This window comes from Eutrigla gurnardus (assembly GCF_963514095.1).
Source record: "Eutrigla gurnardus genome assembly, chromosome: 1".
In the NCBI taxonomy this organism is placed as follows: Eukaryota; Metazoa; Chordata; class Actinopteri; order Perciformes; family Triglidae; genus Eutrigla; species Eutrigla gurnardus.
The window spans coordinates 2,131,137-2,156,956 of NC_139915.1; the positions used below are offsets into that span (position 1 = coordinate 2,131,137).

The 25,820-nt window shown below is 41.8% G+C and overlaps 2 protein-coding genes across 4 annotated transcripts in view; one reads left to right on the plus strand and one right to left on the minus strand.

Annotated features, from left to right (window-relative positions):
* Positions 1-25,820, plus strand: part of LOC311017370 (mitochondrial inner membrane m-AAA protease component AFG3L1-like) — a 169,943-nt gene that overhangs the window by 575 nt on the left and 143,548 nt on the right. Inside the window, exons 2-17 of one of the 2 annotated variants that reach the window (XR_014597626.1) lie at positions 922-1,009; positions 1,118-1,177; positions 1,264-1,382; positions 1,578-1,727; positions 1,805-1,879; positions 2,302-2,423; positions 2,529-2,802; positions 2,929-3,066; positions 3,295-3,448; positions 3,553-3,660; positions 4,546-4,671; positions 4,766-4,876; positions 5,236-5,351; positions 5,443-5,643; positions 5,836-6,021; positions 6,326-8,469. Coding sequence is in view for 1 of the 2 variants with exons in the window: in XM_084015652.1 (XP_083871778.1) it covers positions 922-1,009; positions 1,118-1,177; positions 1,264-1,382; positions 1,578-1,727; positions 1,805-1,879; positions 2,302-2,423; positions 2,529-2,802; positions 2,929-3,066; positions 3,295-3,448; positions 3,553-3,660; positions 4,546-4,671; positions 4,766-4,876; positions 5,236-5,351; positions 5,443-5,643; positions 5,836-6,021; positions 6,326-6,535 (2,238 nt within the window). In the remaining variant the exon portion in view is untranslated. Of the gene's footprint in view, positions 1-921; positions 1,010-1,117; positions 1,178-1,263; positions 1,383-1,577; positions 1,728-1,804; positions 1,880-2,301; positions 2,424-2,528; positions 2,803-2,928; positions 3,067-3,294; positions 3,449-3,552; positions 3,661-4,545; positions 4,672-4,765; positions 4,877-5,235; positions 5,352-5,442; positions 5,644-5,835; positions 6,022-6,325; positions 9,215-25,820 lie in introns of those variants that run through there. The other variant, XM_084015652.1, reaches the window with a different exon arrangement.
* dbndd1 (dysbindin domain containing 1) lies at positions 8,580-24,173 on the minus strand. 2 transcript variants are annotated; one of them, XM_084015681.1, is made up of 4 exons: positions 23,822-24,173; positions 20,419-20,568; positions 15,753-15,890; positions 8,580-9,889 (listed from the first exon to the last, which is right to left on the minus strand). In XM_084015681.1, exons 1-4 carry the CDS (start codon positions 23,850-23,852, stop codon positions 9,735-9,737), a joined length of 474 nt encoding a protein of 157 aa, XP_083871807.1. In that variant the 5' UTR covers positions 23,853-24,173; the 3' UTR covers positions 8,580-9,734. The 2 variants fall into 2 exon arrangements, with proteins under 2 accessions (XP_083871807.1, XP_083871806.1); XM_084015680.1 differs by having other exon boundaries at positions 20,407-20,568.

Below are 25,820 nucleotides of genomic sequence, written 5' to 3' on the forward strand. Positions count from 1 at the left end.
AGCATGCAAGTCATTCAGAACAGAAAGAGTTGGACTCTAAAAGGAGAGCATATTTTGAATTTTTTTCTTTGTCTTTAATTTAAAATAAGATGTAATAGACGTTAATTGACTTTGCTGACTAGAAATTGTGCTTTTCTATTGAAGTTGAGCAATCAAACCAGATAATCTTTTCTTTTTTTTTTTTGCTGTTTTTTTTGCTGTTTTTCAACTTTGTGTTTCAAACTGATTTTTTCCTGAAAGAAAATCTATTCTGGATGGATGGATGATGGAATATGAGAATGATTTTCCTCTGCTGAGTGACTTTTCGGTTTTCTGGTGGATTTTGCATGAAAAAGAGAGAAATTACAACAGATTACTCAGCTATATCATATGTAAACAATATTTGTTTGTGTTCTATGTGTTTCTTTTTCCAATTTTTTATAATTCTTAAGTATCAATAATTGTATTGGGGATCCAGGATCTGTCGTGCTCTAATGATAACAGTGAAAGATTGTACGGTTGTGTGGAAGAAACTCATATTAGCGTTTCTACCCTGTTTATCTCATCGGTGTTAATATGCACTGTGAGTAAAAAGCCTATCATGTCAGATTTAAAGCAACTGTTCAGCCTATAAATGGGTTATCCACAACAGCGTTGTAATTAAATTAAATTAACTTTGACTCAGTCCAGAACGCCCATGCCATAATGAGATTTCAGTAATCCCGTTAATAACGTTGGCAAACAAAACAAGTAGCAGGAGTGTGTTCTAATTTTAACCCGAGTCACTGAATCACAACAAATGGAGTTTTTTGGGGGAGATTGTGGATTATCATATTTCATTTTGTATCGCTTGTCAACTTCTACATTAGCATGTTGAATGAATGCCTTTCTGTCCTATCGTTCTCTTCCACCTCTTCTATACTCACCATATCTTCATTTCAGAGGGCGTCACTGATCCAGAGGAGATGTAGAGGATTATATCAACACGGCTTCCCCGTTCGGTTCCTGAGCTCAAACAAACCACCCAGAGGTGACGTAGCTTAATTATTGCACACAGTAAACTCAATTATTTTGCAGTCAATTCAAACCATCGGTGCTGAATTATTTCTGCTGTGTGTTTGACTTTGACTTGATTTAGGTTTTGAAAAGTTTTTCCCAAAGAGAGAAGAAAGCACTGGTGTCAACAAATCAGCTGAAGGTGAGCACGGTTTCAATCGTAGCAAGCAGCGTCTGTACATGTGTTGTCTTCCCTGATGGTTCCCATGATTTTCTGTTATCATACAGATGAAAATATCAAAGAGCAAGAATCTCTTGTGAGGGAAGAGCAGGACACGAATGATGATGAGGACGAACGAAGAAGAGGAGGAAAAAAGGAAGAATCGCACTGGTGGACGCGCTTTCAGGTGCTGCATGGCCAGAATCTACAGAAGGAGAACATGAAATTGTTGAAATTGATATTTTCCTGCAAACATATGCTACCATACTGATCACACTGCTGTTTTAAGCAGCATATTGTATTCTTTTTTAAGTGGTCTGCTGACACAGTTTCTCCTCTTCAACCGATCACCTCTCTTACGTTACCTTTCCCCCCTCGACAGGAGGAGTTCCCCTTGGATGAAAAAGCAGTTCGCTACATTGCAATCGGTGCAGCAGGCATGACCTCAGCTTTTCTGTACCTTTACTTCCGGGAGAGAGGGATGCAGATCTCCTGGAAGGACTTCGTGCATCACTACTTGAACACAGGATTGGTAAGAAACGGAGAGTGTTTTAGCCTTGGTGTCTGTTTTTTGAAGCCATGTGAACAGGAAATGTGCTCTTCACACAGGTGGATCACCTGGAGGTTATCAATAAACAATATGTCAAAGTGATTCCTGCCCATGGAGTGGACACATCAGAAGTGGTTAGTGGCACGAAAATGCTGATATGTCCTATTTGTCACTGTTGGTTAGGGTTAGTGGTGTTTAGAAATCTAGTTAACAGTAACATAAGCAGAGAAGAGTCCAGGGTTAGGCTCTGACACTGGGTAGAATATTATATGGTATATATATATGATGAATATGAATATCTTAAAATATTTAAAGAAAAAGTTTTAAAAAAAAATCGACCAGGCAATAAGGGTTAGGTTTAGGGTTAGATTTAGGTTTAGGTTTAGGGTTAGATTTAGGAGGTTAGTGGGGTTTGTTAATTCAGGTTTAGATTTTTTTTGTAGAGGCCTATTGATCTGGTTCCTGATTCCTTATGTCTTGCTTTGAAGTTTAAAGTTTATCAGAAAATATACTGTAGGCCTATATTAAGTGTTTTTCTGTTGTGAATATGTTTCAGAACTATTTGTGGTTCAACATCGGCAGTGTTGACTCGTTTGAGCATAACTTGGAAATGGCCCAGCAAGAAATGGGTTTGGACTCACAGAAAGTTCCGGTCTTCTACAGCAGTGAAAGTGACGGGTAAAAAACTTCTAGTACCTCAAACCTTTATATCAAAGTGACTTCTATATTGGGTTTGCTTGACGTTGATGGTGGCCTAATGGAGCTCTGTTCTCTTTCACATAGGACTCTCCTGTTCAGTGTCCTCCCAACCTTACTGCTGGTTGGCTTTTTACTTTTTGCCGCGCGGCAGGGGCCGATGGCAGGAGGCCGAGGGGGCCGGGGGCGAGCAAACCCCTTCAGCATGAGCGAATCCAAAGCCAAGTTAATAAAAGACAACATCGGCGTTCGGTTCAAGGATGTCGCCGGCTGTGAGGAGGCAAAAATGGAGATTTTGGAGTTCGTCAACTACTTGAAAAACCCCCAGCAGTACCAGGAGCTAGGAGCCAAGATCCCAAAGGTCTGCCATGAAGTGTTGTGGTGTAGGGGGGGAGACGGGGACATTTCAATTAATTTAAGATTCAAAGTGAGACTTTTCTTCACCTGCTGATGTATTTATTGAGGCTTTGGTATTAATGGTTTTCAGGGTGCTGTGTTATCGGGCCCTCCTGGCACCGGCAAGACGTTGCTAGCTAAGGCCACTGCAGGAGAGGCCAACGTCCCCTTCATCACCGTCAACGGCTCGGAGTTCCAGGAGATGTTTGTTGGCGTGGGCCCAGCGAGGGTCAGTACCTGGGTCACATGCATGTCATGCTGCTGGTTGGCCACATCATCTGTGAACACAATGGATTGTTATGTTAGAGATACAAATATAGAGCTCACTCTACTTTGGTTTTGCTCTCTATGTTCCAGTAATAACGCAGTGAGGGAAATACTGGGACGAGAGCAAAGGAATTCTTATTTATAAATCTGCTTATTGAAGTGATTTTTGCTTTGCCCTGTCCTCCATTAGATAAGGGATACGTTTGCCACAGCTCGAAAGAATGCCCCCTGCATCCTTTTCATCGACGAGATCGACGCCGTCGGCAGAAAGAGAAGCAGTGGGAACGTTGGCAACCAAAGCGAGCAGGAAAACACGCTCAACCAGCTGCTTGTGGAAATGGACGGTCGGCACTCGCACTATATCATCTCTTTGACTGTTCGAGCCTCGCTCCCATTCCTGGTGCAACAATTCACAGTCTTGGAACCCTGTTTGTGTTTGTCATCACAGGGTTCAACAGCAGCACCAACGTGGTGGTTTTAGCTGGCACCAATCGAGCCGATATCCTGGACCCAGCTTTGATGAGGCCGGGGCGCTTTGATCGACATATATACATAGGTAACGTGTAGCACCTCCTCTCTCGCTTTCTATTACTGTTGTACGTTTTAAGGGACATTTGAATTGGCACTTCATTATTTGTATGATGTGTTTGTTTTGCTGAGGCGCTAAGCTTGAATATATGGCTTCCATAGAAATAAGCTTCAAGCCTATTAGATTAACTCCTGTTCCTTTGTGTGCCTGTTCACCTGTTATGTGGTTAAAAGCGTGTGTTGCATCTGTGTGCTTTCATCTTCGTGGTTCAAATGCTTGATCTTTTTCTGCCTGCTAAGATCTGATTTGCTTCACGCCAGCAGTGCTGGACAATGGCTGGCAGGGTAGTTATCTCTCTGACAAAAAAAGAAAAAAAAAAACTGGCTCAAAATGAGAGCTGACTCTCTAACAGAAGGATTAGATGAGTGGAGGCCAGCATGAGGGATACGACACACAGCTCCTCTCTGCACGTTTGAGTATCTCGTTTCCCTTTGCTTGCTTGTCGTCTTTGATCAGTAATAAATGAAATAACCTGCTGTTTCACCCTGAGGTTAGCTTGGGTTTGACCTGCATGAATAATGCAAACTATCGTTTTAAGACTGCGATCTAATGGCTTCTGCAAATGCACCTTCACACACTCTCAGCTGCCACTTTAAGAATATTCTTCGAGATGAGATCATTGACCTTTGCCCCCATGAAAACCATCTCTTTTTAAGAGCCAATGCTGCTGTACGAGCAGAGCTTCATGGTAATACACTGCAGTCTTTCTATTAGAATTTGATACACAGCTCTCAGTGTCCTTCACTTCCTCTGTTATGCTGCTTTAGACAACCTGTTTGTCTTTCGCTATGTATTCCACAGACTGCTTGTCATTCTTTTGTTTTTAAAAAGAAAATGTCTTTTTTCCTACAGGCTCACCAGATATCAGGGGCAGGTTATCCATATTTAAGGTGCATTTACGGCCTCTGAAGTTGGACACTAGTATAGAAGTCGAGGCTTTGGCCAGGAAGCTCGCAGCACTAACCCCGGGTTTTACTGGTAAGAACAAGAAGAGTGTATTCAAGTCTCTGGATTCATCTACAAGGTTTTATCAGACCAGGATCTCATGGTTGTGGCTCCTCTGGTGTCTTAGGGGCTGACATCGCTAATGTGTGTAATGAGGCCGCTCTCATAGCTGCTCGTCACCTCCACCAACATGTCAGCACAAAGCACTTTGAGCAGGCTGTCGACAGAGTTATCGGAGGTGAGTTAACATGCACTCGATTTTACACTCTTTCACACTCATAGATGACTGTTGCATATGGTTTATACATGTATATCTGTAATATGAAGTTTTTATAAATTATATTGATTCTTGAATGTAAACCGTGTGCTTTAAATTGACACAGGCATACAGGCTTTTAATGTATAACTTACTAATCTCTGAGACTTCCCTGAAAGCATTTGGTTTAATGCAGCACTCAAACATAAAGTCTTTGGCTCATGCACCTGCCCAAAGATGCTGCTCAACTGTATCTACTGCATGCTTGAATCAGCCAGATTACCACACACACACACACACACACACACACGAGATATGCAAGATATGCTCGCTGCTCTCAGGTCTGGAGAAAAAGACTCGGGTCCTGCAGCTTCCAGAGAAGACGACTGTGGCGTATCATGAGGCTGGACATGCTGTGACGGGCTGGTTCCTCGAACATGCAGACCCCCTCCTGAAGGTAGTCACACTGAATCCTTACTCTCTACAGTCAAAAAGAGTTTCACCACCATGTCATGATGATCAGATGAATTATAATGCACTCCCCACAGGTGTCGATTGTTCCCAGAGGGAAAGGTCTGGGTTATGCCCAGTACCTGTTGAAGGAACAGTACCTGTTCACCCAGGAGCAGCTGTTTGACAGAATGTGCATGTTGCTGGGGGGACGAGTGGCTGAGCAGGTTTTCTTTCAGCGAATCACCACCGGGGCGCAGGATGACCTCAGGAAGGTCACGCAGTCGGCGTATGCACAGGTAGTCACCACGTTTTACAACAAGCATGCTAACAGATACAAGACACAGACCTACTGGATGAAATATACAGTGTAATTCTTTATTATGTGACTGGGAGTAATGAACACGGAACATTCTTTACTGCCCAGATCACGTCTGTGATGTCACTTTGTGTCTTTTGATGAACAGGCTGCATGTCTCTTGGTGTCCTAGGTCGTACAGTTTGGAATGAGTGAGGCTGTGGGTCAGGTGTCCTTCGACCTCCCTGACGTTGTAGCTGAGAAGCCCTTCAGTGAACCCACAGCCCAGCTTATAGACCAGGAGGTCCGCTTGCTTATAGACGCTGCCTTCCAGCGAACACTTCAACTCGTTACCGACAAGAAAGAAATGGTGGAGAAGGTGAGAACTGACGACTGACTGGAGAGGATGATGCAGCGAACTCACAGCCCGTTAATGCTTTGCTTAAATCAGCATTTTTAAAAACTGGTTGGAAGAATTGTGAGGAAGATGGCAAACCTCAACTAACCTCAGCTAAACAGATATTTGTGATATTCTAACTGTCATTATTTAAACATACATACATTCTATTACTTCTACTAGCACTTAGAGTACTAGTCTAAGAGTTGTACCTACTGATCTGTTAACAGTAGTAGCTGATGGAGTGAGCCATTGTTTGTTTCCTATTATTGCTCATGTGTTGCAGGTGGCAAAGCGTCTTCTAGAAAAGGAGATTCTAGACAAAGCTGACATGGTGGAGCTGCTAGGAACTCGTCCCTTTCAAGAGAAGTCATCGTATGAGGAGTTTGTTGAAGGGCTGGAAGAAGAGGACGCCCCCCGACCCAAAGGGCTAAAGAACTGCAACCAGAGCAAAGGGGAGGAAAAACAACAAAACAAGTCAGCCCTTTACCTGTAGCTGGACGCACAGCCTGCAGGTGAATATTACACCAGACAGCTGAAAAGGGAAGGGCGAGGATGTGTTGCACACTCAAACGGCTGAGATTTGGCCGGTTTTTAAAATTGTAGCTTTTATATTCTGGTTGAAGTTACTTACATTTTTTAAAGTAAAAAGTGCAGTTTGAGACTTCCTTGGAAGTGCCTTCCTTCCTCGCTCTCATGCAGTCCTACAGTGCAATGACACAGACAAACAAACCGCAGAATCATCTGCAGTCGTTTATCAGCATTCAGAATATGTTGCCATCATGTGGTGCATTAGTTATGGGTTTTGGTCCGTTACACACTGTACTGATATCATGTGAGATGAGTTTTATTCCGAGGCCTTATCCGACCGTGAATCTATAAATCTAATAAGAATGCGTCTCAGCCACGACTCGAGAGCTGGATATTTTAAATGTGTGGCGAAAGCAGCTTCTTCTCTGTCTCTCATGTTTAGATTTAAGATGTTAAAGGTACGTTGTGTGTATTTTTGACTGTAAGAAGTCTTTCTTCACGCCGTACAATGAACACATTGTTATATTTCTGTGACGTTGTGCCTTCACTTATACACTCTCATAACCATTGTTGTCTTCCAGCGTATGACTGATATTACAAATGCTATTGGATCACATGTACTGTAGTTTATTCTCTTGTCCTCAGGGTCCCACAGTAAGAGTTAAATAGACATTCTCATGACTTTAAGAACGGAGAACAACTGAGCCGAGTAAAGATTAAATATAAGGATCCCACACACTCTTCGCTACCTCACAGTCTCCGTATTCTCAACTGCCTCTTAATATATTATCCTTTGGGTAACTAATAAAAACACTCACACTACAGTCTGGTTATGCTTTAATAATCATATCCAATAACATCCAGGATTAGGCTAAGGGCTCACAGTGAAAGCATCGATCTGCTTTTTCATGGCTGTGTGACCTTCTCTGACCTTCTCTGGCTCAATCTTTTCAAACCCTCCTCCAGCATTAACTAACAACAAATTGCTGTTATTCAGGAAAATCATAATTTCTGTCAGATTCGGCTCGTGTTTGAATGTTTTCCAAGAAATCCAAGTCAGATAAGTATTCATGTAGCATTCTCATTTCTTGTATTTGAATTACCCATTAACCATTACAACAGTTGGCTTCACACTATTATCATGTTAATGGTGTCTTAGTGGTTAAGCCAGTAGCTCCTGTGCTGGTTTCATATTTTAATATTATACATGTAAGACATACTTGAAGTAAATGCCTTGCTGTATGAGCAGTCTGGGCCCCCTTTTAACGTTTTTTTTTAATAGATGGTTAACAACCAGCTTGACACTGAACCATTTTTGTCAAATTATGGTTTGGCTGGTTGTGTATCAATGAAAATGAAATATATTGTGTGTATATTTGTGTGCCTGCTTGACAATGCACTGTTCTTGTTCTTGCTTCATGAATATTTCTTTGTACATGTTTGATGTGACGATAAATTAAATGTGAGACTGCTGTGGCTCAAACGTTACCATCACTTACTGTACTGTATATTTTTATTCCCAATATTTGATCTTGTTTTTATCAGCCCAGCTTTTTGCATAGTTTCTGTTTTATATATAATTCCTAAAAACCTGTTTTAACAGTGTTACAACACAATCTACAATCTTATACAAAACACGTGACAACCTTTTACACCGTATTTTGCAATGGATCTAAGCCATGGTTGTACTGGTTTATTATTCTGGCTGATTTATATCAAATTCACATAAATGCAAATTGGGATGGGGCAAAGTGAGTGCATGTATGCGTACTCAGAGATTGAGAAATGTCTTTTTCTTCTGCAGTGCACACTTTTTATGAGACTAAGCCTTTTTAAAATAAATTTCGATATGAAGTGAGCTCATAAAGGGGACACCAAAGTGTAACCCATCAGTCTGTTGTGAATCACAAGCTCGCCCAACAACACTCAGCCAAAATCCCATTTTTATAGTGTAAATTAGACTGAGGCTGCATTTCTAAAGTGTGGTTAATAAATGACATGATGAAATGTATTTTTTCAAGACCTTTATTCTTCTCTCATCCCAGTGTCACTTTTGATTCATCGTGTCACAGCATTCAGAATTATTGGCACTCCTGGTAAAAACAAGCTAAACATGAGATAAATAAATCAAGTAATCAGCTATAACCTTTTCTTAGAAATATATGAAATATTGCATCATGAGTTGAATTTTCCTTTTTAAAGATGATTACAAAATTGTTGGCACTTTGTTGTGTTTTTGGCATCCATGCAAACATCAGTCCGTCGGACAACGTCTCCCTTCCTCTCTGATTGCTTCATATATCACCCATAATGCATCTACCAACTTTGAATAACCAACTCTAATCACTCAACTAAATACTTAGCAACAGCAACTCTGGCAACCATCATTTTTAAAAATAATAAAGAAATCGGAAAATGTGATTATGGAAAAGTGTATTGCATATAGCCTGCTACTTGGTCTGTTTATCTTTGTGCCTGCACCAAATGCCAATAATTCTGGGGGGAGGGGGGGGGGGGGGGGGGCACTGTAAATACAATTCAGTGAGAAAAGTGCAAACATTCTTGTTTAGGCGATTACAATAACACACAATCTTCATTGAGATGGAGAGAGAGTGGCCGGAAGGTTGCCTTAATTCCAGGAAACCCTGTCACATTTTCAAGCCAACACATGAAGTAATAATCTCAGTGTGATATATTATTTTCAACAGCTCTATTGATTTATGTTTCAAATGATATCACTTGGAAGGTCTGTGGACATAATTTAGGAACCAATCTCACCACCATGTGATTCCTGAGAGGCTGTCAGGATGGAGGTGCCGTTATTCTGCTGATCTCATACCCTGTCTGTCCAAAAACAAAGCCCCGAGTGCATTCAGAGCCCCTTACATGAAAAACACAATGATTCTGTGTGTTTGTGTGTGTGTGTGTGGAAGAGAGAGAAAGAGAGGAGAGACGAGTGTATACTGCACATCTCAACATCTTTAGAGCACAGAGCTATAGTTGTCCAGAGTTCAACCTGAACTCGTCAGCACCAATGCTTATGTGAGTGCACAGTGGCAGATCTGGGCCTCTTGGTCCGCTTTGTGTTCCCGTCTGGCTCTGGGTTTTCTCTCTCTCTCTCTCTCTCTCTCTCTCTCTGCGGTCGGGCTGCTTCACGTCCGATGTCACGGCTGCTTCGCCCTCTCCAGCTTCATTAAGGGCTCTGCGGTGTCCGAGTCGCTGTGGTGCTTCCTCTCTCGGGGGGGCTCCACTCTGCTGCAGCGTGTCCACGAGGGGGAGCGCATGTAGCCGCCTCTGGGCAGCACAGGCTGGTGGGAACCTGGGAACACACCACAGCTTGTTACCAACAGGAATGCAGAGTCCTGGCACCTAGACATATGGAAGTCCCTCTGCACCCTGTCATGGTTCACACAACTCAAAAAGGAAGGTGCAATTATGAATATACTTAGATCTACGCCTGCTTAAAGCCTGTTTGAGAACAGTTGAAATGGCCTCACAATATATAGTTGCTGCTTACTTCCCTCCCAGACATTACAAGCTATAGTATACAGGCTCTAGACAGGCACAGGTTGTTCAAGATAACACATTGATTACAATGTTAAGCATTCTTATATGTGAGAGTGAAATCATGACCAGCTGAGATGGGATAAGAAACTGTTTGATGCATCTCAAGAGCATAACGGGAAAAAAGCTGCTTGGTCATCTTATACCTTTTGCTTTTTATTATTACGGCATGCAAAGATGTTTCTTTCCAGCTTTGTGGATTCTTGCTTTACACCACATGGTGGCGATGTCCAGCCTGTCACAAGGACAAAGAGGCATCAGGGGAAAGACTGACCGACTTGCTCTGCCAGCAGATGCTAGGTCTCTTAAGGGAAGGTCATACTCAGTACCTGGCTTATGTTCCTCCCAAAAGCAACATCCAAACACACATTAGAGAGAGAGAGAGGGGGGGGGGGGGGGGGGGGGGGGAGAGGTAAAGAGGTATTGATCTCAGAGGATTGATGGGCGTCTTCACTGGATTTTAATGACCTCTTCGACAACAACCTCTTCAGCAGCATGAAGGCTGTAGAAAGCCTCATGAGCACCAGCTGATCGACTGCCTGTTGCTTTTATGTGCTTATGTTGATTTATATTGACCTGTTTTTGACCTGACATCGAATTAAAGGACTGATGAACACAAATTCAGGAAAATAAATGAATTTTTGCATATCTCAGTAATTACATACCTCCCCAACACATACATAACCCTTTTCTCTCTCTAACTCTCGTGCAGTCACACATAGCTTGAGCTGTGAGGCACTCCACTGTATTCCTTCTGGCTAGCAGCCATCAGATTGTTCAGTCAGTGTTGCTGTATAACTTAATGTTTTTCTACAGAAAACGTGTGAAGGCACAAGAAAAACAACTGTAACATGAGTGTTAATATGTGCACATTTACATGCACGCTGTGTGAAAATACCCCTTCTCGTTGAAACAACTAATTTTATTCGTGCATGCTAATTCTCTCCGTCATTCCGTGTTTTAAATATTTTTCAAAGATAACAATGAGTAATGTTTAAAAGTCCGAAACGACCCCGCAGGCACCTTTTATAGCTTTCATAAAAAGTGGTTTTACTGTGCTTCATAATGATAAATGGATAAATAACCTCTGAATGACCCAAGACAAAAAGCTGCTGCTGCTGCTGCACCGCCTGCTGATGCTACAACACAAGCGGTGACATCACTGCAGGTGTGTGACAGCGGAAACAAACACCTGCATCGGCGTCACTGAGTGGGCGTGCTCCGTTGTTCTGTCTGTTATAGCGTTGTTATTCCAGTGAGGTGTTGGGAGAGATGGGACACTCTTGAAACACCGTCTGGTTAACAAACTACGAATGGATAAAAACACAACTAATGAACATGAAAAAAGAAATAAATAAACCAGACAGAAACACAATAGGTCATTGTCTGCAATGTTAAAACCCTCTAGAGCTGCTCTGGAAGGATAAAAAAATGAAGTATGTTGTTGAACTGCTCATGAAAACTGTAGTCTAAATACTATAAACTGTCAAAAAGCTGAAAGTGAGAGAGAGGAACATGAACGGACAGCAGAATAAAGAAAACAAAGCAGGCGCGTCTATAAATAATGTACCAGTGTGGTAATTCAGATGAAGAGTACAGCTTAAATGGCTTTGAAGGACCAGGCCTTGTTTTCAGCAGGGAAAAGTGAATTATTTAAGAAGAACCTACTTTTAGCATGAACTCGCTCACTCATCTCCTCTTCCTTTAACCTCTCCTTCAACCCCCGACAGGCCCTCAACACACAGTTTCCCAGACTAAAGCTCACAGAGCTCACGTTTGCAATCTAACACAGATGAGTTAAATCAAATATTTCTCTTTCTCCCCCACAATAAACTCACTGATGACTTTATGGACGAATAAACCTCTTACTCCTTAAAAGTTTTTTTTTTTTTTGACATGGCTGAATAATAAGGGAGGTGTTGGGCCGGTGTTGGGCCGGTGTGTTCCTGCCTTAAGGAATCCAGATGCAACAGAACAGCTGGTCCTCACAGCTGAGCTTCGTGTGATCAGTCTCGGTTTGCATTCTCTCTCTCTCTCTCTCTCTCTCTCTCTCTCTCTCTCTCTCTCTCTCTCTCTCTCTCTCTCTCTGTCTCTCTCTCTCTCACACACACACACACACATACACACACACACAGTCATTGTCATATGAGTGTGAGCATCTGTGTGGGACAATAGAATATCTTTGTTCGTGTGGGATTTAGCTGGTTGAGACGATCACGCTGAAAAGTGTCTCTTATTAAGAATGTTAGATTTTTAGTTAGATATGGCGTGTGACGGTGCAATGACTCAGCACGTTGTTTGCGTGACACTTTTATCCAAAATGACTCACAGCACCAACACTCCATGCAATTGCAATAATATGTGAAAGCATTACGTAGAAGCAGCTGTTTTTTATATCTTGCGTGATCAAATTAATTTCTGTACATCATTGAAACCATATGCAAAAAGGCTTTTAACAGCAATCTTGATGGCTGCATCTGAGATAGTTATTATTCCTGTATCTCGGGCAGACGTGGAGGAAGAGACTGGGAATGAAGGATCAGACACAGAAGGTGAAGGTGTCTGTGGTGAGCGAGAGACAGAAACAGCTCACAGGTACAAGTGAGCGATTTTTGGAAGCAAGTTAAAGGAATGCTCTGCATGAAGCAGCCTCTCACGTCAAAAGGTTAAAGACGCTCTACGAGGAAGAAGACATTCTCAGATCTATTTTTATTCACAGATTCAAGAGTGACTGACACACCCTGCTCACAGTGAGTAATAATCATCTGAATATGTAATTCTGAATGTGCTAACATTCAATCATTGTTGGGATGTTTGTTTTTCCTCTGTGTACGTGATATATTTAACATGATAACTATGTATACGGCCGTACGTCTCCTGACAGCAGGATTCGTCTTGATTAGCAGAAAGCAGAGCTGCGGATGTGAGGCCTTGGACTGAAAGCCTCTTGGCTGCTGCATCTCCTGCACCTGGATACTGAAATGCAGCTGTGGCCTGTGACTCAGTGAACTGCATCCTCTGTTCCCGGGTCAGCAGTACTCCGACTTCCTTCCACATCCAGAGACATGCAGGTTAGGTTCATTGATGACTCGAAATTGGAGAAATATTATTTTGTAACTCATAACCCAGCTGCTTGACTGCATGGAAATGACGATAAATGATGTGAAAAGTGTTTCTTGCTGACAGAGATTTCTCTCTCTGACTGAAATTGAATTAAAAGGTAAAGGAGGAAATAAAAGATCATGAAAAGAAACATATTTGTTATAGTTATTTGTTGTCCTTCTGTTGTTCCGACCTATAATTAACGCAGGTGTTAAACAAAACGTAAATCTTGGAGTGATACATGAGTTGAGTCTGTGATCACTCCGGTTTGAAACTCCTGATGTTGAGATGTGTCAGATCAGCTGCAGCATCCAATCAATAACTCATATCCAATGAAAACAATAAAGCTGTCTTCAGCAGTTAGAAATAAACAGGTTAAGCCTTAATTAAGAATCCTCTCAGTGTATGTAATAAACTGGAATCATGTTTTTAGTACTCCACACTCAAAACATGCATACGATTTTACGAAGAAACATAAATGCACCACTTTAATTTAAATAATTGGCTGTGGACCTGCAGACAGCAGCATAGCACAGATGGCCCTTTGGGACCATTAGTCACACTTAACAAGCTGTGGCATGATATGGAACATGAGTAATAAAAAGAAAAGAGAAGGAAGGGAGACAACGCTGCTGCTGTAGATGAAGTCCATCATTAAGAAGGAGATGATATAAGAAATAAGAAAATAAGAGTAATGTGGAAAAAAGGAGGAAAACCTTGATTTAAAACGTTTGAAAATCTGTTGTTTCGTACTGCGGAGTGGATTGAAAGAGTGAAGTTCACCATTAGGTTATCTTTAAGTCACTGTCAACCAAATAAATATCTGTTTGGAACCTATTGCGAATTCTCACCCAAAGTATGGGATACTTAGACCCCTAGTCGATGACATTATCACAACTAAAAGGCTGAATTTTTATCAAGAAAAATGTGATGTTTGAACATTTATGACAGCGTATTAGGGCCACTGTAAGGGGGAAAAAACGGAGCCGAGAGAGGCGGGCAATATTCTCAGAAAAAAGTGGCAAATTTGCTAGTTTTAAAGTGGCAAATTTGCTAGTTTATTACAATGCTAACAACTGGCATTTATGCTAGCTAACTTCCCATGAATGTCGCTTTTATCTTTCTTATTAATCCATCCCAACGTGTGACAACATTTTGCTAAGGTCCTTAGGGTGATGGCTGTTGATGGTTATTGTTGGTTAAAAAAGCGACATTCATGGGAAGTTAGCTAGCATAAATGCCGGTTGTTAGCATCTTAATAAACTAGAAAATTTGCTAGTTTTAAAGTCGCAAATTTGCCACCTTAAAACTAGCAAATGGGCCACTTTTTTTATGACAGTGGCCCTAATACGCCGTCGTAAACATTAGATCATACACAAAATATATAATATTTGTGTTTTTATTGTTCTGATAATTGCAGCCTATATATGTCTACTGTATATGAAAGGCATTGGGTTTGTTTTACTGATGAGAGGAAAACGAAAGAATGAAACATCCTGTTATTTATACCTAAATGCATTTATTTGATCCATCTAAACTTAACTAATGCATTAAACAAAGTTATGATATATCAAATGCATGTCTCTTCTAAATGGCTGGTTTTTCTGATCATGATAATATAAACACACATTCACTCTTCTCACAGTTTATAAATACATCCCTTTGTGAATTGGGTCACATGGCTTGTCATTTTGGGTTCCCAGAAAAGAAGTTTGGGGAAACGGTGGCGGTGGATCTTTAAATCTTGAGCTGGCATGAAAGCCTGAGTGAATAACGAGAGGCAGGAGTGTCAGAGGAGGAGAGAGAGTTCACTGTCCGCATTCACAATGAGGCTCGCAGGTCATAAATAAAACATGGGAAAGATTATGTGCTTCCTTGTGCAAATCGGGGGAAAGAAGTGGCCTTTTTGCTGTACGGTACCTGCTACGATGACACACATGCAGGCTGTAATATACAATTATGTTTGAGGCTCATTGTTCCCTTCATTCCTGCTTTCCTGTTTTCTTGTGATTCTAAATTCCAATTTGCAAGAATCTCAACAAACCTGTGTATAAGAATCAAACGGAGACCATGTAAAATGAGAAGTTTATCCTTTCAAGTATGTTTATTCCAGATATTGTGAAATATGTTTTTGATGAGTCCCTGAAAGGAGTTACGTGGCATTTCTAATCATTATGGCTCAGCAGGCTCTTTGAGGACCCTGCTGAGCCATAATGACGTGAAACTCTCTCCTCCACAGGTCACTGAGTAATACCACACTCAGAATTAGAGTTTAATGTTTCCTTTGGCAGGCTCCTAAAGTCACTGAGTTCAGGAAATTTAATTTCCTAGCCAATCAAATGATATGACACACTGACAAATCCAAGCTTTTCTAAACTAAAGCTTAGCTCACATTTGCACACATTAAAATGAAAAGCAGATCTGTTTTTCCAAAGACATTCCCCCTCTCTTTATTCTCTTATTATTTATGTTAGTTGTAAGCACTTATACTGTGCATTTCATTTTAGCAGTCTTACCTGCTGGGGACTCGTTGTGGTTCTCCTCATCCGAGTCAGCAAAAACTTCTGCCAGTTCCTGGTCGGACATGTCAGTCAGCTCAGTCAAATCCAGGAGGTCAAAGTGCACCTCCAGAGAGGACACACTGCTCAGTGGTTCTATGAGGCAGAGGGAGAGAACAGCATGCTTTTACTCTGGCGGTGCAGAAGAAAAGTGGGTCTTCAAAAAGAAGTGGGGGATAGACTTTTTACATTCCCCACACAGAGCAGCCCTCCATGTAACATTCTTGAATCTCCATTGTGCTCATAATCAGATGGACAGTTTGCTCCTGCAGTATTACTGTAAACATCTACTTCAACAAAGAATGTTTTTACTCCTTTATTCAATTTGTATCTGCACATCTCCTGGAAAGCGAAAGTTCTCTACTGTTTCTGTGCAGGAAGTCACTGAAGAAATGAAACAAGCTGCAGTCAGAGGACACAAAAATAGTCACATCTTTTAACGCATTGTGATATCCATATTCCCCTGTTCTTGCTGCACCTGTTCACATTCCTCAGCAGGCTGGAGTCACCACGGCTGCACACAACAGGGTCAAACTCACATGCTGCGTGCATTAACGCGCCAGGCTCAGCATTCCAATAAGGCCGCCTCAAAGAATGCATTTTAATGTGATGTATGTAAGGTGAAATTTATTCAAAGACATCTGCTTGTCTCAGCATCGCTCATGATACCAACCATCTCTGTGTAATAGTGGTGAACTAATCTATCACAGTGAGAACGATGCTCGGAGAGGAAGGTGGAGGTGAGTTTGTATTTCCTTGTGAATCAGTGGATGCCTGCCTGCCATGCAACGTCAAGTCGGAATGAAACATTTGCCTGGTTGTTTGTGGGCGTGACGTTGTGTAAAAACGATGAGGAGAGCTGTTATTATGCCATGTTGTTTGCCTGCTGTTTTCCAGACTGTTTAAGACAGATGCTTCGAGACAAACAGGCAAAACCCATTCTCCTGCTGCTTCTTCATCTCACTCGCTGCATCGTTCTCTAGCAGCTACTGATTTAAAGAAGACTGATTATCATGCTGAAGCACCGGCTGGTCATTGTTAAGTGTTTCAGATATACTCAACAACAGCAGAAATACCAGGAGACCCGTGGAATGAAAAATAATGAAGCCGTGACTATGAGAGAATACAAATAATAAATGAGAAAGGGAAATGTAAAGATGTTGCAGTTTGCACGGTCTACCTTGTCCTTGCCTGTCCTTTATTTCACCCCAAACCTTATGCTTTACTCCAGATGTGCCTTATCAAGTTTTACTGTCATATTCATAACGAGGACTGGCTCGCATACCAGTCATGACCGGGCAAGATATGACATTCACAAATATAAAGCCAGTGACCATGTGGGAAAATATTAGAAATTGTACTGTCCACAAAAAGAGTGAAATAGGGACAAAGCATGTATATGCAAGAAAGAGAGGAAAAGAGTCAACAGTGTTATTTGAAACCTTTTAGAATGAACCTTAACAATAAAACTTATTCCCTTAAAACTAGTGATTTCTCATCTTCCATTCCAATAATCACATGGGGGGATCCCCCAGGGTTCCATTCGAGTCCCCATCTTTTTGTTCCTCTATTTGTTACAAATTAGAAATATCAATGAAACACGTTCACTTCTATACTGATATGACACTTTTAATATCACGTTAAAACACAATCTGATTTTAAAATCTGAGGACACACGTTTTAAAGCAAATCAGTAAATAAACACCATCTTGCAACGGCATCAGGCCAGCCACAACACCACATTGGGGCGGGGCAAAAAGTAGACAATGGCCCCTCTACCCACACAAACCCATCTCTATTAAACTTTTTAGCTGCAGTTTTTTACGTTTTCAAGGAGACAAATTCACCTGCCAACTCCCACACAGACTCACAAGGTGAAAGCAATCCCAAATATTTCTCCTTCACTTGCTTCTCGACTGCGTTTGTAAGTATATTTGACTGCTTCCCTCTGGCTGGAAGGTGCTGCTGACAGCTATCTATCTTTGTGACCCCCTTTTCAGGAAGAGTGAAAACAGTTGACTGAAAAAACTGAAAACTGTGGAGGAGGATGATGGGACAAGAGGGATAGATGAAGCAGAAGGTAGATGTTAAAAGAATAAAAGGGGGAGGAAGGAGAGACAAAGTAAATAAAGGAAGGCATTATGTAAAACAAAACACTCCCTGCATAATTTACTGCCATTATTTTCAATTGGCGTCAAGGTTATTCCCCTTCTGGACTTGTTTTTTTAACCTTCTCTTCCCCATCATTTTTGCTCTCCCACACCCTTTTCCCCTTGAATAATTGATCAGTGCGTTTTCTCTCCGAGGCAGACGCTCTGCCTCCATCCAAAGCCAATCAGGGGAGCTTTGAGACACCACTGCGGATGACTGACAATACTGAGACAAAAAAAAAGGACTTATTGTGCCCATAGCAGACGGATGATGTAAAAGACCACTGCCTTTTCTTGCAGGAAGCAAACCGCCTGGTGGCTCTTTAATTCATCCGTTTCAACTCCTTCTCCATGTTTGATTTTTTCAGCACACCCTTAATCTCACACTCCATACATTCATGACTTCAAAGTTAATGTGTCTGAAATGAAGGTCCCTTCAATTTCACTGAAAAGTAAATTGATGTTTCCTTTCATTCAGAATATCACAGTAAGACAAATCATTGTTTGCATGCTGTCATTTTGATGTTCTATAAAACAGGTTTTCTTTCTCTTTTCCTCTCTCAGCATGTAGAGAGGTTCAGATGGAGCCAAGCGAACAAAGGATGGGGAGGATGGGTGAGAGGGAGGGGTTCACATTTGGGCGAAGGGATGAGGGAGAGGGGATGTGCCATGCATGCTGGATCTGTACATTCCCTTCCCTCTCGACTGGCTCATCATGTCTGAGGTCATCCGTCAAGCCTGAGCAGCTCGTAATGATGGCTGGGCTCTCATGGAGTGAACATGATTGATTGAGAAAGGCTAAGGCATTTAGACAGTATATTAAACAAGCAGTGCCACACAAAAACATGCTCTATTCACAATATATTCTGTTGCAAGAGTTTCGTCTTTATCTTCTGTCTTATTGTTTGCTAATCAACAGCTGACAGGCAAATAAGCTGTGATTTATAACAAAGAGAACGCACACACAACAAGGTCCATCACAACTGAAACTGTCCTTAGCTGAACACGTGTGGTCTAAGTTAAGTGTTTTAATCTCATATTCCTCTGTTCTCCCCATTAAAATCTGGCCTGCTATTAAACATCAATACAAGCAGACTACTTCACAGGAGTCACCATACATTTTTAATCTTCTATTCCATCCACCCAATAGCAATAACAAAAGGAAAAATATATCCGCACTGCAGTTTTCTATGTTTTTTTAATGCATCAGTGCATCTAATACCTGCGTGTTTTCTTTTTGGTGATTCAGTTGAGTTGTCACAAACCAACTGACAACTTGCTCTTCTCTGGGATATTGCCTTTATGCTGCTTTGCTCCTAAAAATAAATGTTTCAGATGACTCAGAAGCAACCGTGGTCCTCTTTTTGAGAATTATTTATTTATGTGACATTCAAGATGAAGCTACAATCTGGCTTTGTGGACAAAACCCTTATTGAGTAATCGCCATGAAATCTAAAGAGCAGGATTTTTTTTTAAATCTGCTTCCTGACCTCTCAATGATAGGGGTATTAATGTAACAAGAGGGGTGATCACTTTGTTGATGTTTTCACAGGATCAGGTCTTTTCTTTCTCTTTATAGCAACAGACTATTAGCTGACCCGCCAGGTGGCACGCTTAGTCAGAGGGTCAACTTAAATCATGGAGACACAGACATTAGCCCCTGGATGAGCTGCGTCTCTGAAAACGCGTTTGGTTAGTGAAGCAGATAAAGGTTGCCTTGTCACCCGCGTAGCCCCAGTATCTGTCTCTGTGCCCTGGGCGCTCAGTCAGGCACGTACAGGGAAGCCTCTGTATGAGACTGATGCACAATGAGTCCTTTTACCCAAGACCAAGCAGCAATCATGTTTATGTGGGACCAGACAGTCTAAAATAGTCTGTGATCATTCAATGGTTTAAAGATCAGAGAAGATACACCTGGACTGCTGTATTTAGTACAGATTTTATACAGGTGTTACATGTGTTATAGATGGATTGTGATAAGACTAAGAAACAGGACGTCCTCTGCCCTCCTCTTCCCACAATCCTCATCTCCTTCCTTGTAGACACTTGCTATTGATCAGATATGTTGCTCCAAGCATTTCCACCTAGAACCAGCCTGTAATAGTACAACCTCTGAATATTCATCAGTCTTTCACATTCTTAAAGGTTGAGAAGGTCATTTGGAAAAACCACAGAGACTTTGACTTTGAATGCATCGCCGAACCGTAAAAGTCCAAACGCCCAACGAGTGCAGACTGACACAATCAGGAAGTACGCATTGACAAACAGGCAGGCCGTCCAATTATTTTCTCCAGACGAGTTTTTTGATTGGACAGGGTTTTTACCGTCTTGCCTTTTTTTTTAAATGTCAGAGCATGTAATGTATTCATTGCTATCGATATTTACGAAGTCCTATAACAGAAAGTGTTTCTGAATAAAATCACTACTCAACCGTTAACATCCCCTTCTAATTGCCCACCTACCCCGGTACTCACGTCTCTTCTCGGTGATGTGCAGCAGGCTAGCAGTGTGCCCTAACAGGCCTCCCCCCTCCTCCTCCTCCCCTGCTGGGTGGTGAAACAGCTCCTTGGATAGGTCACCTGAGTTGGAGGGCTTCAGCAGCTTCTGGATATCTTTATTGGGCTCTATTGGCACACAGACAAGGCAACAGATATTGATCATAGTTCGATGTTTAATACAAGATTACACGATATATTATACAATGGCTATATCATTACTGTAGATCTCAGGTCTAGATCTAAACCTGAGTAATTTCAGGCATCAAGAAATTGCAATAAAACCTTCAGACTCTTGGAGTAAGGAAGGGTAAGAAATCACTTAAGAGAGCCGAAGTAGTGAAAGAAGTCAATGCTGGCTGCATTGTCTCAGTTGTGTTCTGTGATGATCCTCCCTATATAACCATCCATCCATCCACGCATCATCTGTAACTTCTTACCCTATTCAGGGTCATGGGGTCGCTGGAGCCGGGCAACTTAGAGTCATCCATCAACCTGCATGTTTTAGGACTGTGGGAAGCCGGAGAACCCGCACGGTTGCCTCTTCCTGCTAACCACCACACCGCCATGCCGCCGCCTTATATAATCAATATTGTGTTTTCCCACGCAATTACCAAGTCCAAACCTGACATTAACCCCCAGGTCACTGCATCACATGTGCATTGTAATGCTTGAATATTTGTTTTCCTCTAATATATTCTTTACAACATTGATACAATCTACAAACTCCAGATTTTGTCAATCTCAAACATCCATTCAGATAGCACAAAACAAGTTTATTAAGTTTGAAAATAGAGGGAATAGCATCCCTTTAAATGCTTAATATATGTCCGTCTGTTTGACACAGCTCAAAGATGAGTGAGGTAAGGACAGAAGTGCTGCACGTTTACCTTAAAGAATCCAGAAAACTGACTTGCAACGTGAACTACCTCAGTTTTCAAACAGCAGGAAGCTGACGTATCAACGAATCAAGCATGTTGGATAAAATCATACACTGGATGTATCCACAATGTAAATAATTAAATGACACGGCTATGTGTATGGATGAACATTTAGCATAAAATAATAGCAATAGGGCTTTTTGATAGCCTTCGGAGATGGCGGGTAAAAAAGTGTGGGAGTGTAGCAGCTTCCTGATGGACTTCACCAGATGGCCGGTGAAGCTATTTCTACTTGCAGTATGCTCTTAGACAGTTGGATTTCTCATTTCACATTAAAAGTGTGTTACAGCCAAAGCCGAGCCAGAACATGATAGATTCTGCGTTCACCCTGAGCAGCGCGGTGTTTATTGATGGATATTGATTTATTTCCCCCTGCGAGGAGACGCAGAAATGGAAAGACTATAAAGTTACCTCTCCTTTTATAATGAAATGTTTGTTCAATATTTGGACTATCTCACGGCAGCTTTGGGTTCCACTTCCATCACCTTCTTCGGCAAACACTCACTGTAGAAATCAACCTTTCTACCATTACTTTGTGGGAGTTTATCATCCATCCATTCAAGCTTGAATCTTATCCACTAATCCTAAAATCAGCTTGTGAAATGTCATCAGAAGAGGAGTGGGCTTTAGGGGTAACTATGCACTAAAACAAAAATCAGTTACTTGTTTTCTATAAGGACATGTTGAACCTCCATGACACATAAAGACATTTTTATTCCTGTTTGAAACCACAGATCCACATATCAAGACATTTAAAGCGATGTAGCTTCCTGCTGTTCTCTTGTTCTGTGTGCTCATTTACGCCCTGATGTTCAGTATGTTAGTGCCAGATGAATCTGGCTCTCAGTCAGGATGTTTATCCAAAGAACCTTCAAGAAAGTTGGAGTATTTTCTGCGCGTAAAGGAGGACAAGTTCACACAGATGGCCGATCTAGCTCTCACCACCTGTCAGACCGGCTGTGAAGAAGTTACAGACAATAACAGGAAGAGAAGATTCTGCTGCTAAAAGGGCAGTCAGCTATCAGAAATGTGGCGTTTTCAGACAGACAGACAGACAGACAGACAGACAGACAGACAGATGGAACGGAGAGAGAGAGCGAGAGGATGAGCTGATGAAGTGTACATTTGCCAGAAGTTGAATCAAACTCAGTGTCTCGGTTCAATAAATCAATGTTTGTAGCTCCGTCGGGAGGAATTAACAGTCTCTCAACACCCTGTTCTCCAGGTCATTGTTCTTAATGTTTGCACTCCATCTTCTGATTTCACAGTAATAATATATTCTGTAACGAGCATTTCTATACACGTTTCAGTCATGGAAAATTAATGTGCACAGTTAATGAATTAAGAAACTGTTGACTCCAGAATTATTGTTCCAAACAGTTTTGGTGCTGGATTTCGCAGCAATATTTAATTCTAATCCCCTCGAGTAGCGCTGGGAATGCTAATGTGTGGCTGTAGGTTTAGAACAGTCACATGCGTCCTGCCATACATCATGATAATGATAACGTTCACTCTAATTCAATCTCATCATAATGAATGAAGAATATCCCAATGTTTCCTGGGCATCTCTCAGCATGAACATGCTCAGATACTGTCTGTAAACAATGACAACTGGAACAAAGACATCCTCATGATATCTGCTGAAACTGCAACTCATAGCGGCTGCATAGACATCGTTTTACTCCAAGGTACAACAGAGTCATAGAGCATTAAATGTAGAGTACACTGTAGGTTCAGAGGCAGCTAATGTAAAATACTGACCAATAAACTAGCCTGCCACTGCTTTGCCTCACTCTGTACATTATGGGACATATGTTTCCATTTGTCAAAGCTAATGTTATCATCTGTCATATCTTAAGACTTAGGTACCCTCCAACACTTGGCCTGCACTGTATATGAACCTATTTACATGAGCAGCTGAATAGTGGCTCTGGGGCATTGTGCAGTGCTGCAACACAGCACCGGCTTCTCTGGATGGCCTGACACAAAGGCCATATGCATCCACTATTGTACTGCAATTTGTATTTAATCAGTCCAGCTTTTGCATGGCTGAACTCTGGTGAATATAAAATGACCTTTACTGCTCGGCAACAGATCAAACATGAAGCTTAAGTGTAGGAATGATCCCTCCACAACTGGATCCTGGGAAAAGGGAAATGCCGGTGCATGGCTGAATTTAAAGCTAGCATATATTAGTGACTAAATCAGACAAATGTAATTACATAGTTTAAACCAGCTCATCTGGTAGACATTATTCAGCCCCATCATTTATTAAGTGTCCATACAATCATAAACACTTTGACCATGCTGTTTTAGAGAGACACTTACTTACAGCTGGCAGGGAATCCAAGTAATTCAGGAGACAGAGACACTGCAACAACCACGCTAATGTGACAAAAGATGTGGCACAGAGAAAGGGAAGAATAGAAAATGGCTCTTACCTGGGCTCTCTGCCCCTCCCTGTGCCTCCATGCAGCTTAGCTGGGTGTCCTGCTGTTCACCACAGAGGCAGCATCGGAGAGTGGAGGAGACAGGCAGCAAGGGAAGAGGGGAGAGTGTGCCTGTGTGTGTGCATATGAGATGAGAGTAGGGTGGGGTGGGTTAGATAGTCCTCTGCTCTCCGCAGACTCCTCCTTTTCTGTCCTCTGTTGTTCTAGATATCCCAAACAGGTGATGTTAGGCAGTCAACCTGCCCCGCTCTGCCTCCAGAGCCGTCTGAGTGCCGCCGCCTCACAGAGCGAGTCCACCACAGAGAGGGGGGTCTGGGAACAGCGGCATCACTGCACATTTCTAAGCCACTTGTTTTAGTAAATGCAGCATTGTGAGCACAGAATACAGAGAGAGAGAGAGAGAGAGAGAGAGAGAGAGAGAGAGAGAGAGAGAGGGAGAGAGGGAGGGAGGTAGAGAGAGGGAGGGAGGGGGTTAGCTGGCAACCTGCCCAGACAGAGAGAGAGAGAGAGAGGGGGGGGGGGGGGGGAGGAGAATGGGGTGTCAGGGAGGTCTATGGACCACTGGAGGGAGGAAATGTGTGTGTGGCTAAATGAGAATCCCTGTGGGTATGAGCATGACTGTGGCATAACAATCTGTACATATACTCGAAGACAAGTTATTAAAACTGATGTTGGGTCAGTTCATGTCAAATATACATAACTCAGGTGCCTGGATGATTAAAAAGTATTTGTGGCAATCAAAAGCCGTTTAAGGACATGAAGAATAACATGTTTTGTGAAATCTTAATCCCATACCATCTGAAAAACAGGAAATTGTGAGTGTGTGTGTGTGTGTGTGTAGGGGGGGGGGGGGGGGGGGGGGGGTTGTGCAGAGGGGAATCTGTTGGTGGAGCTCGCCCTCTAGTGACAGGATTTGACATCTTCAAGTAATCAAGTGATGTTGGCTTCTTGCCCCAATGGGATTGGATTTGTGTGTGCGTGTGTGTGTGTGTGTGTGTGTGTGTGTGTGTGTGTGTGTGTGTGTATAAACAACACTGTATATTTGCAAAAACGACATATCCATATCTCACATTTGTGCATATTGTGCAGGCAATATGTATTTCCATTTAAAATCACAGAGCAAAATCAGTGTTCTTGATCCACTGTCATGTATACATATGAGAATTTAATTGTCAATCTCTCTACTATGGGCCTTTTTCACTGAAGTTTTTCCTCTTTCCCTCACATTTGACATGTCACAGAAGAAAAAGTACGTATGGAAATGCAAAAATGAAAGAAGGCTGAATTCCATTTAGCTGCTTCACTTTCAGATTCCCATGCATGTTGGTTTCCTGTCACACTGTCATCACTTACTGGACACACTGGCTGTAAATATATATACACACACACACGCACACACACACACACAAACACAAACACACACGTCTGGTCACAATTGCAATATTTCCCCCCTTGTTACTGTACTGTTTATAGTGTTATCCAAATAAAGGTTGTATGTTTACTGTAACTGCTAGATTGAAATATTCTTACTTCACTTATTTTTTTAATGGTGGCAGTTATTAAATCATTGTTGTGACAACAATCCCATTTTCCCTTTAGCTCCTTGAAAGGTGCTTACCAGCAGAGGAGGACTCTCCTCATCTTCTCAATGCCAGAGTATTCCAGTTCTTCACTGGAATACTTCAGACCATCTGCAACTACTTCAAAACCACCACAAACACCATGGAAAGTACTGACCAGTATGATTGCTTGAAACACGACTCCAGCACCACAAGGGCCGAGGGGTTTAATGTGGTCATTTCAGGGAGGTAAAGGATACTGTGAGAAGATGGGGTTGAGTTTGGGAATGCTGTATCCAGATTGAACACACATAATAATGTAGAAATTGTTTATTGATATCCAGAGACTGCCTGGAAAACACAGGTGAAGATGGAGTTCAAAGTGGACATTATAGTCTTTTTTTTTTTTTTTATAAAAAAAATGAAATAAC

Excerpts from the sequence above, each read along its gene's own strand:
- dbndd1 (XM_084015680.1), bottom strand. The coding sequence starts at position 23,852 with ATGGAGGCACAGGGAGGGGCAGAGAGCCCAG. Across the intron at positions 15,891-20,406 it reads GAAGAGACGTGAGTACCGGG|AACCACTGAGCAGTGTGTCC; the intron begins GTAGGTGGGCAA and ends TCTGCCTCATAG. Across the intron at positions 9,890-15,752 it reads CCACAACGAGTCCCCAGCAG|GTTCCCACCAGCCTGTGCTG; the intron begins GTAAGACTGCTA and ends GTGTGTTCCCAG.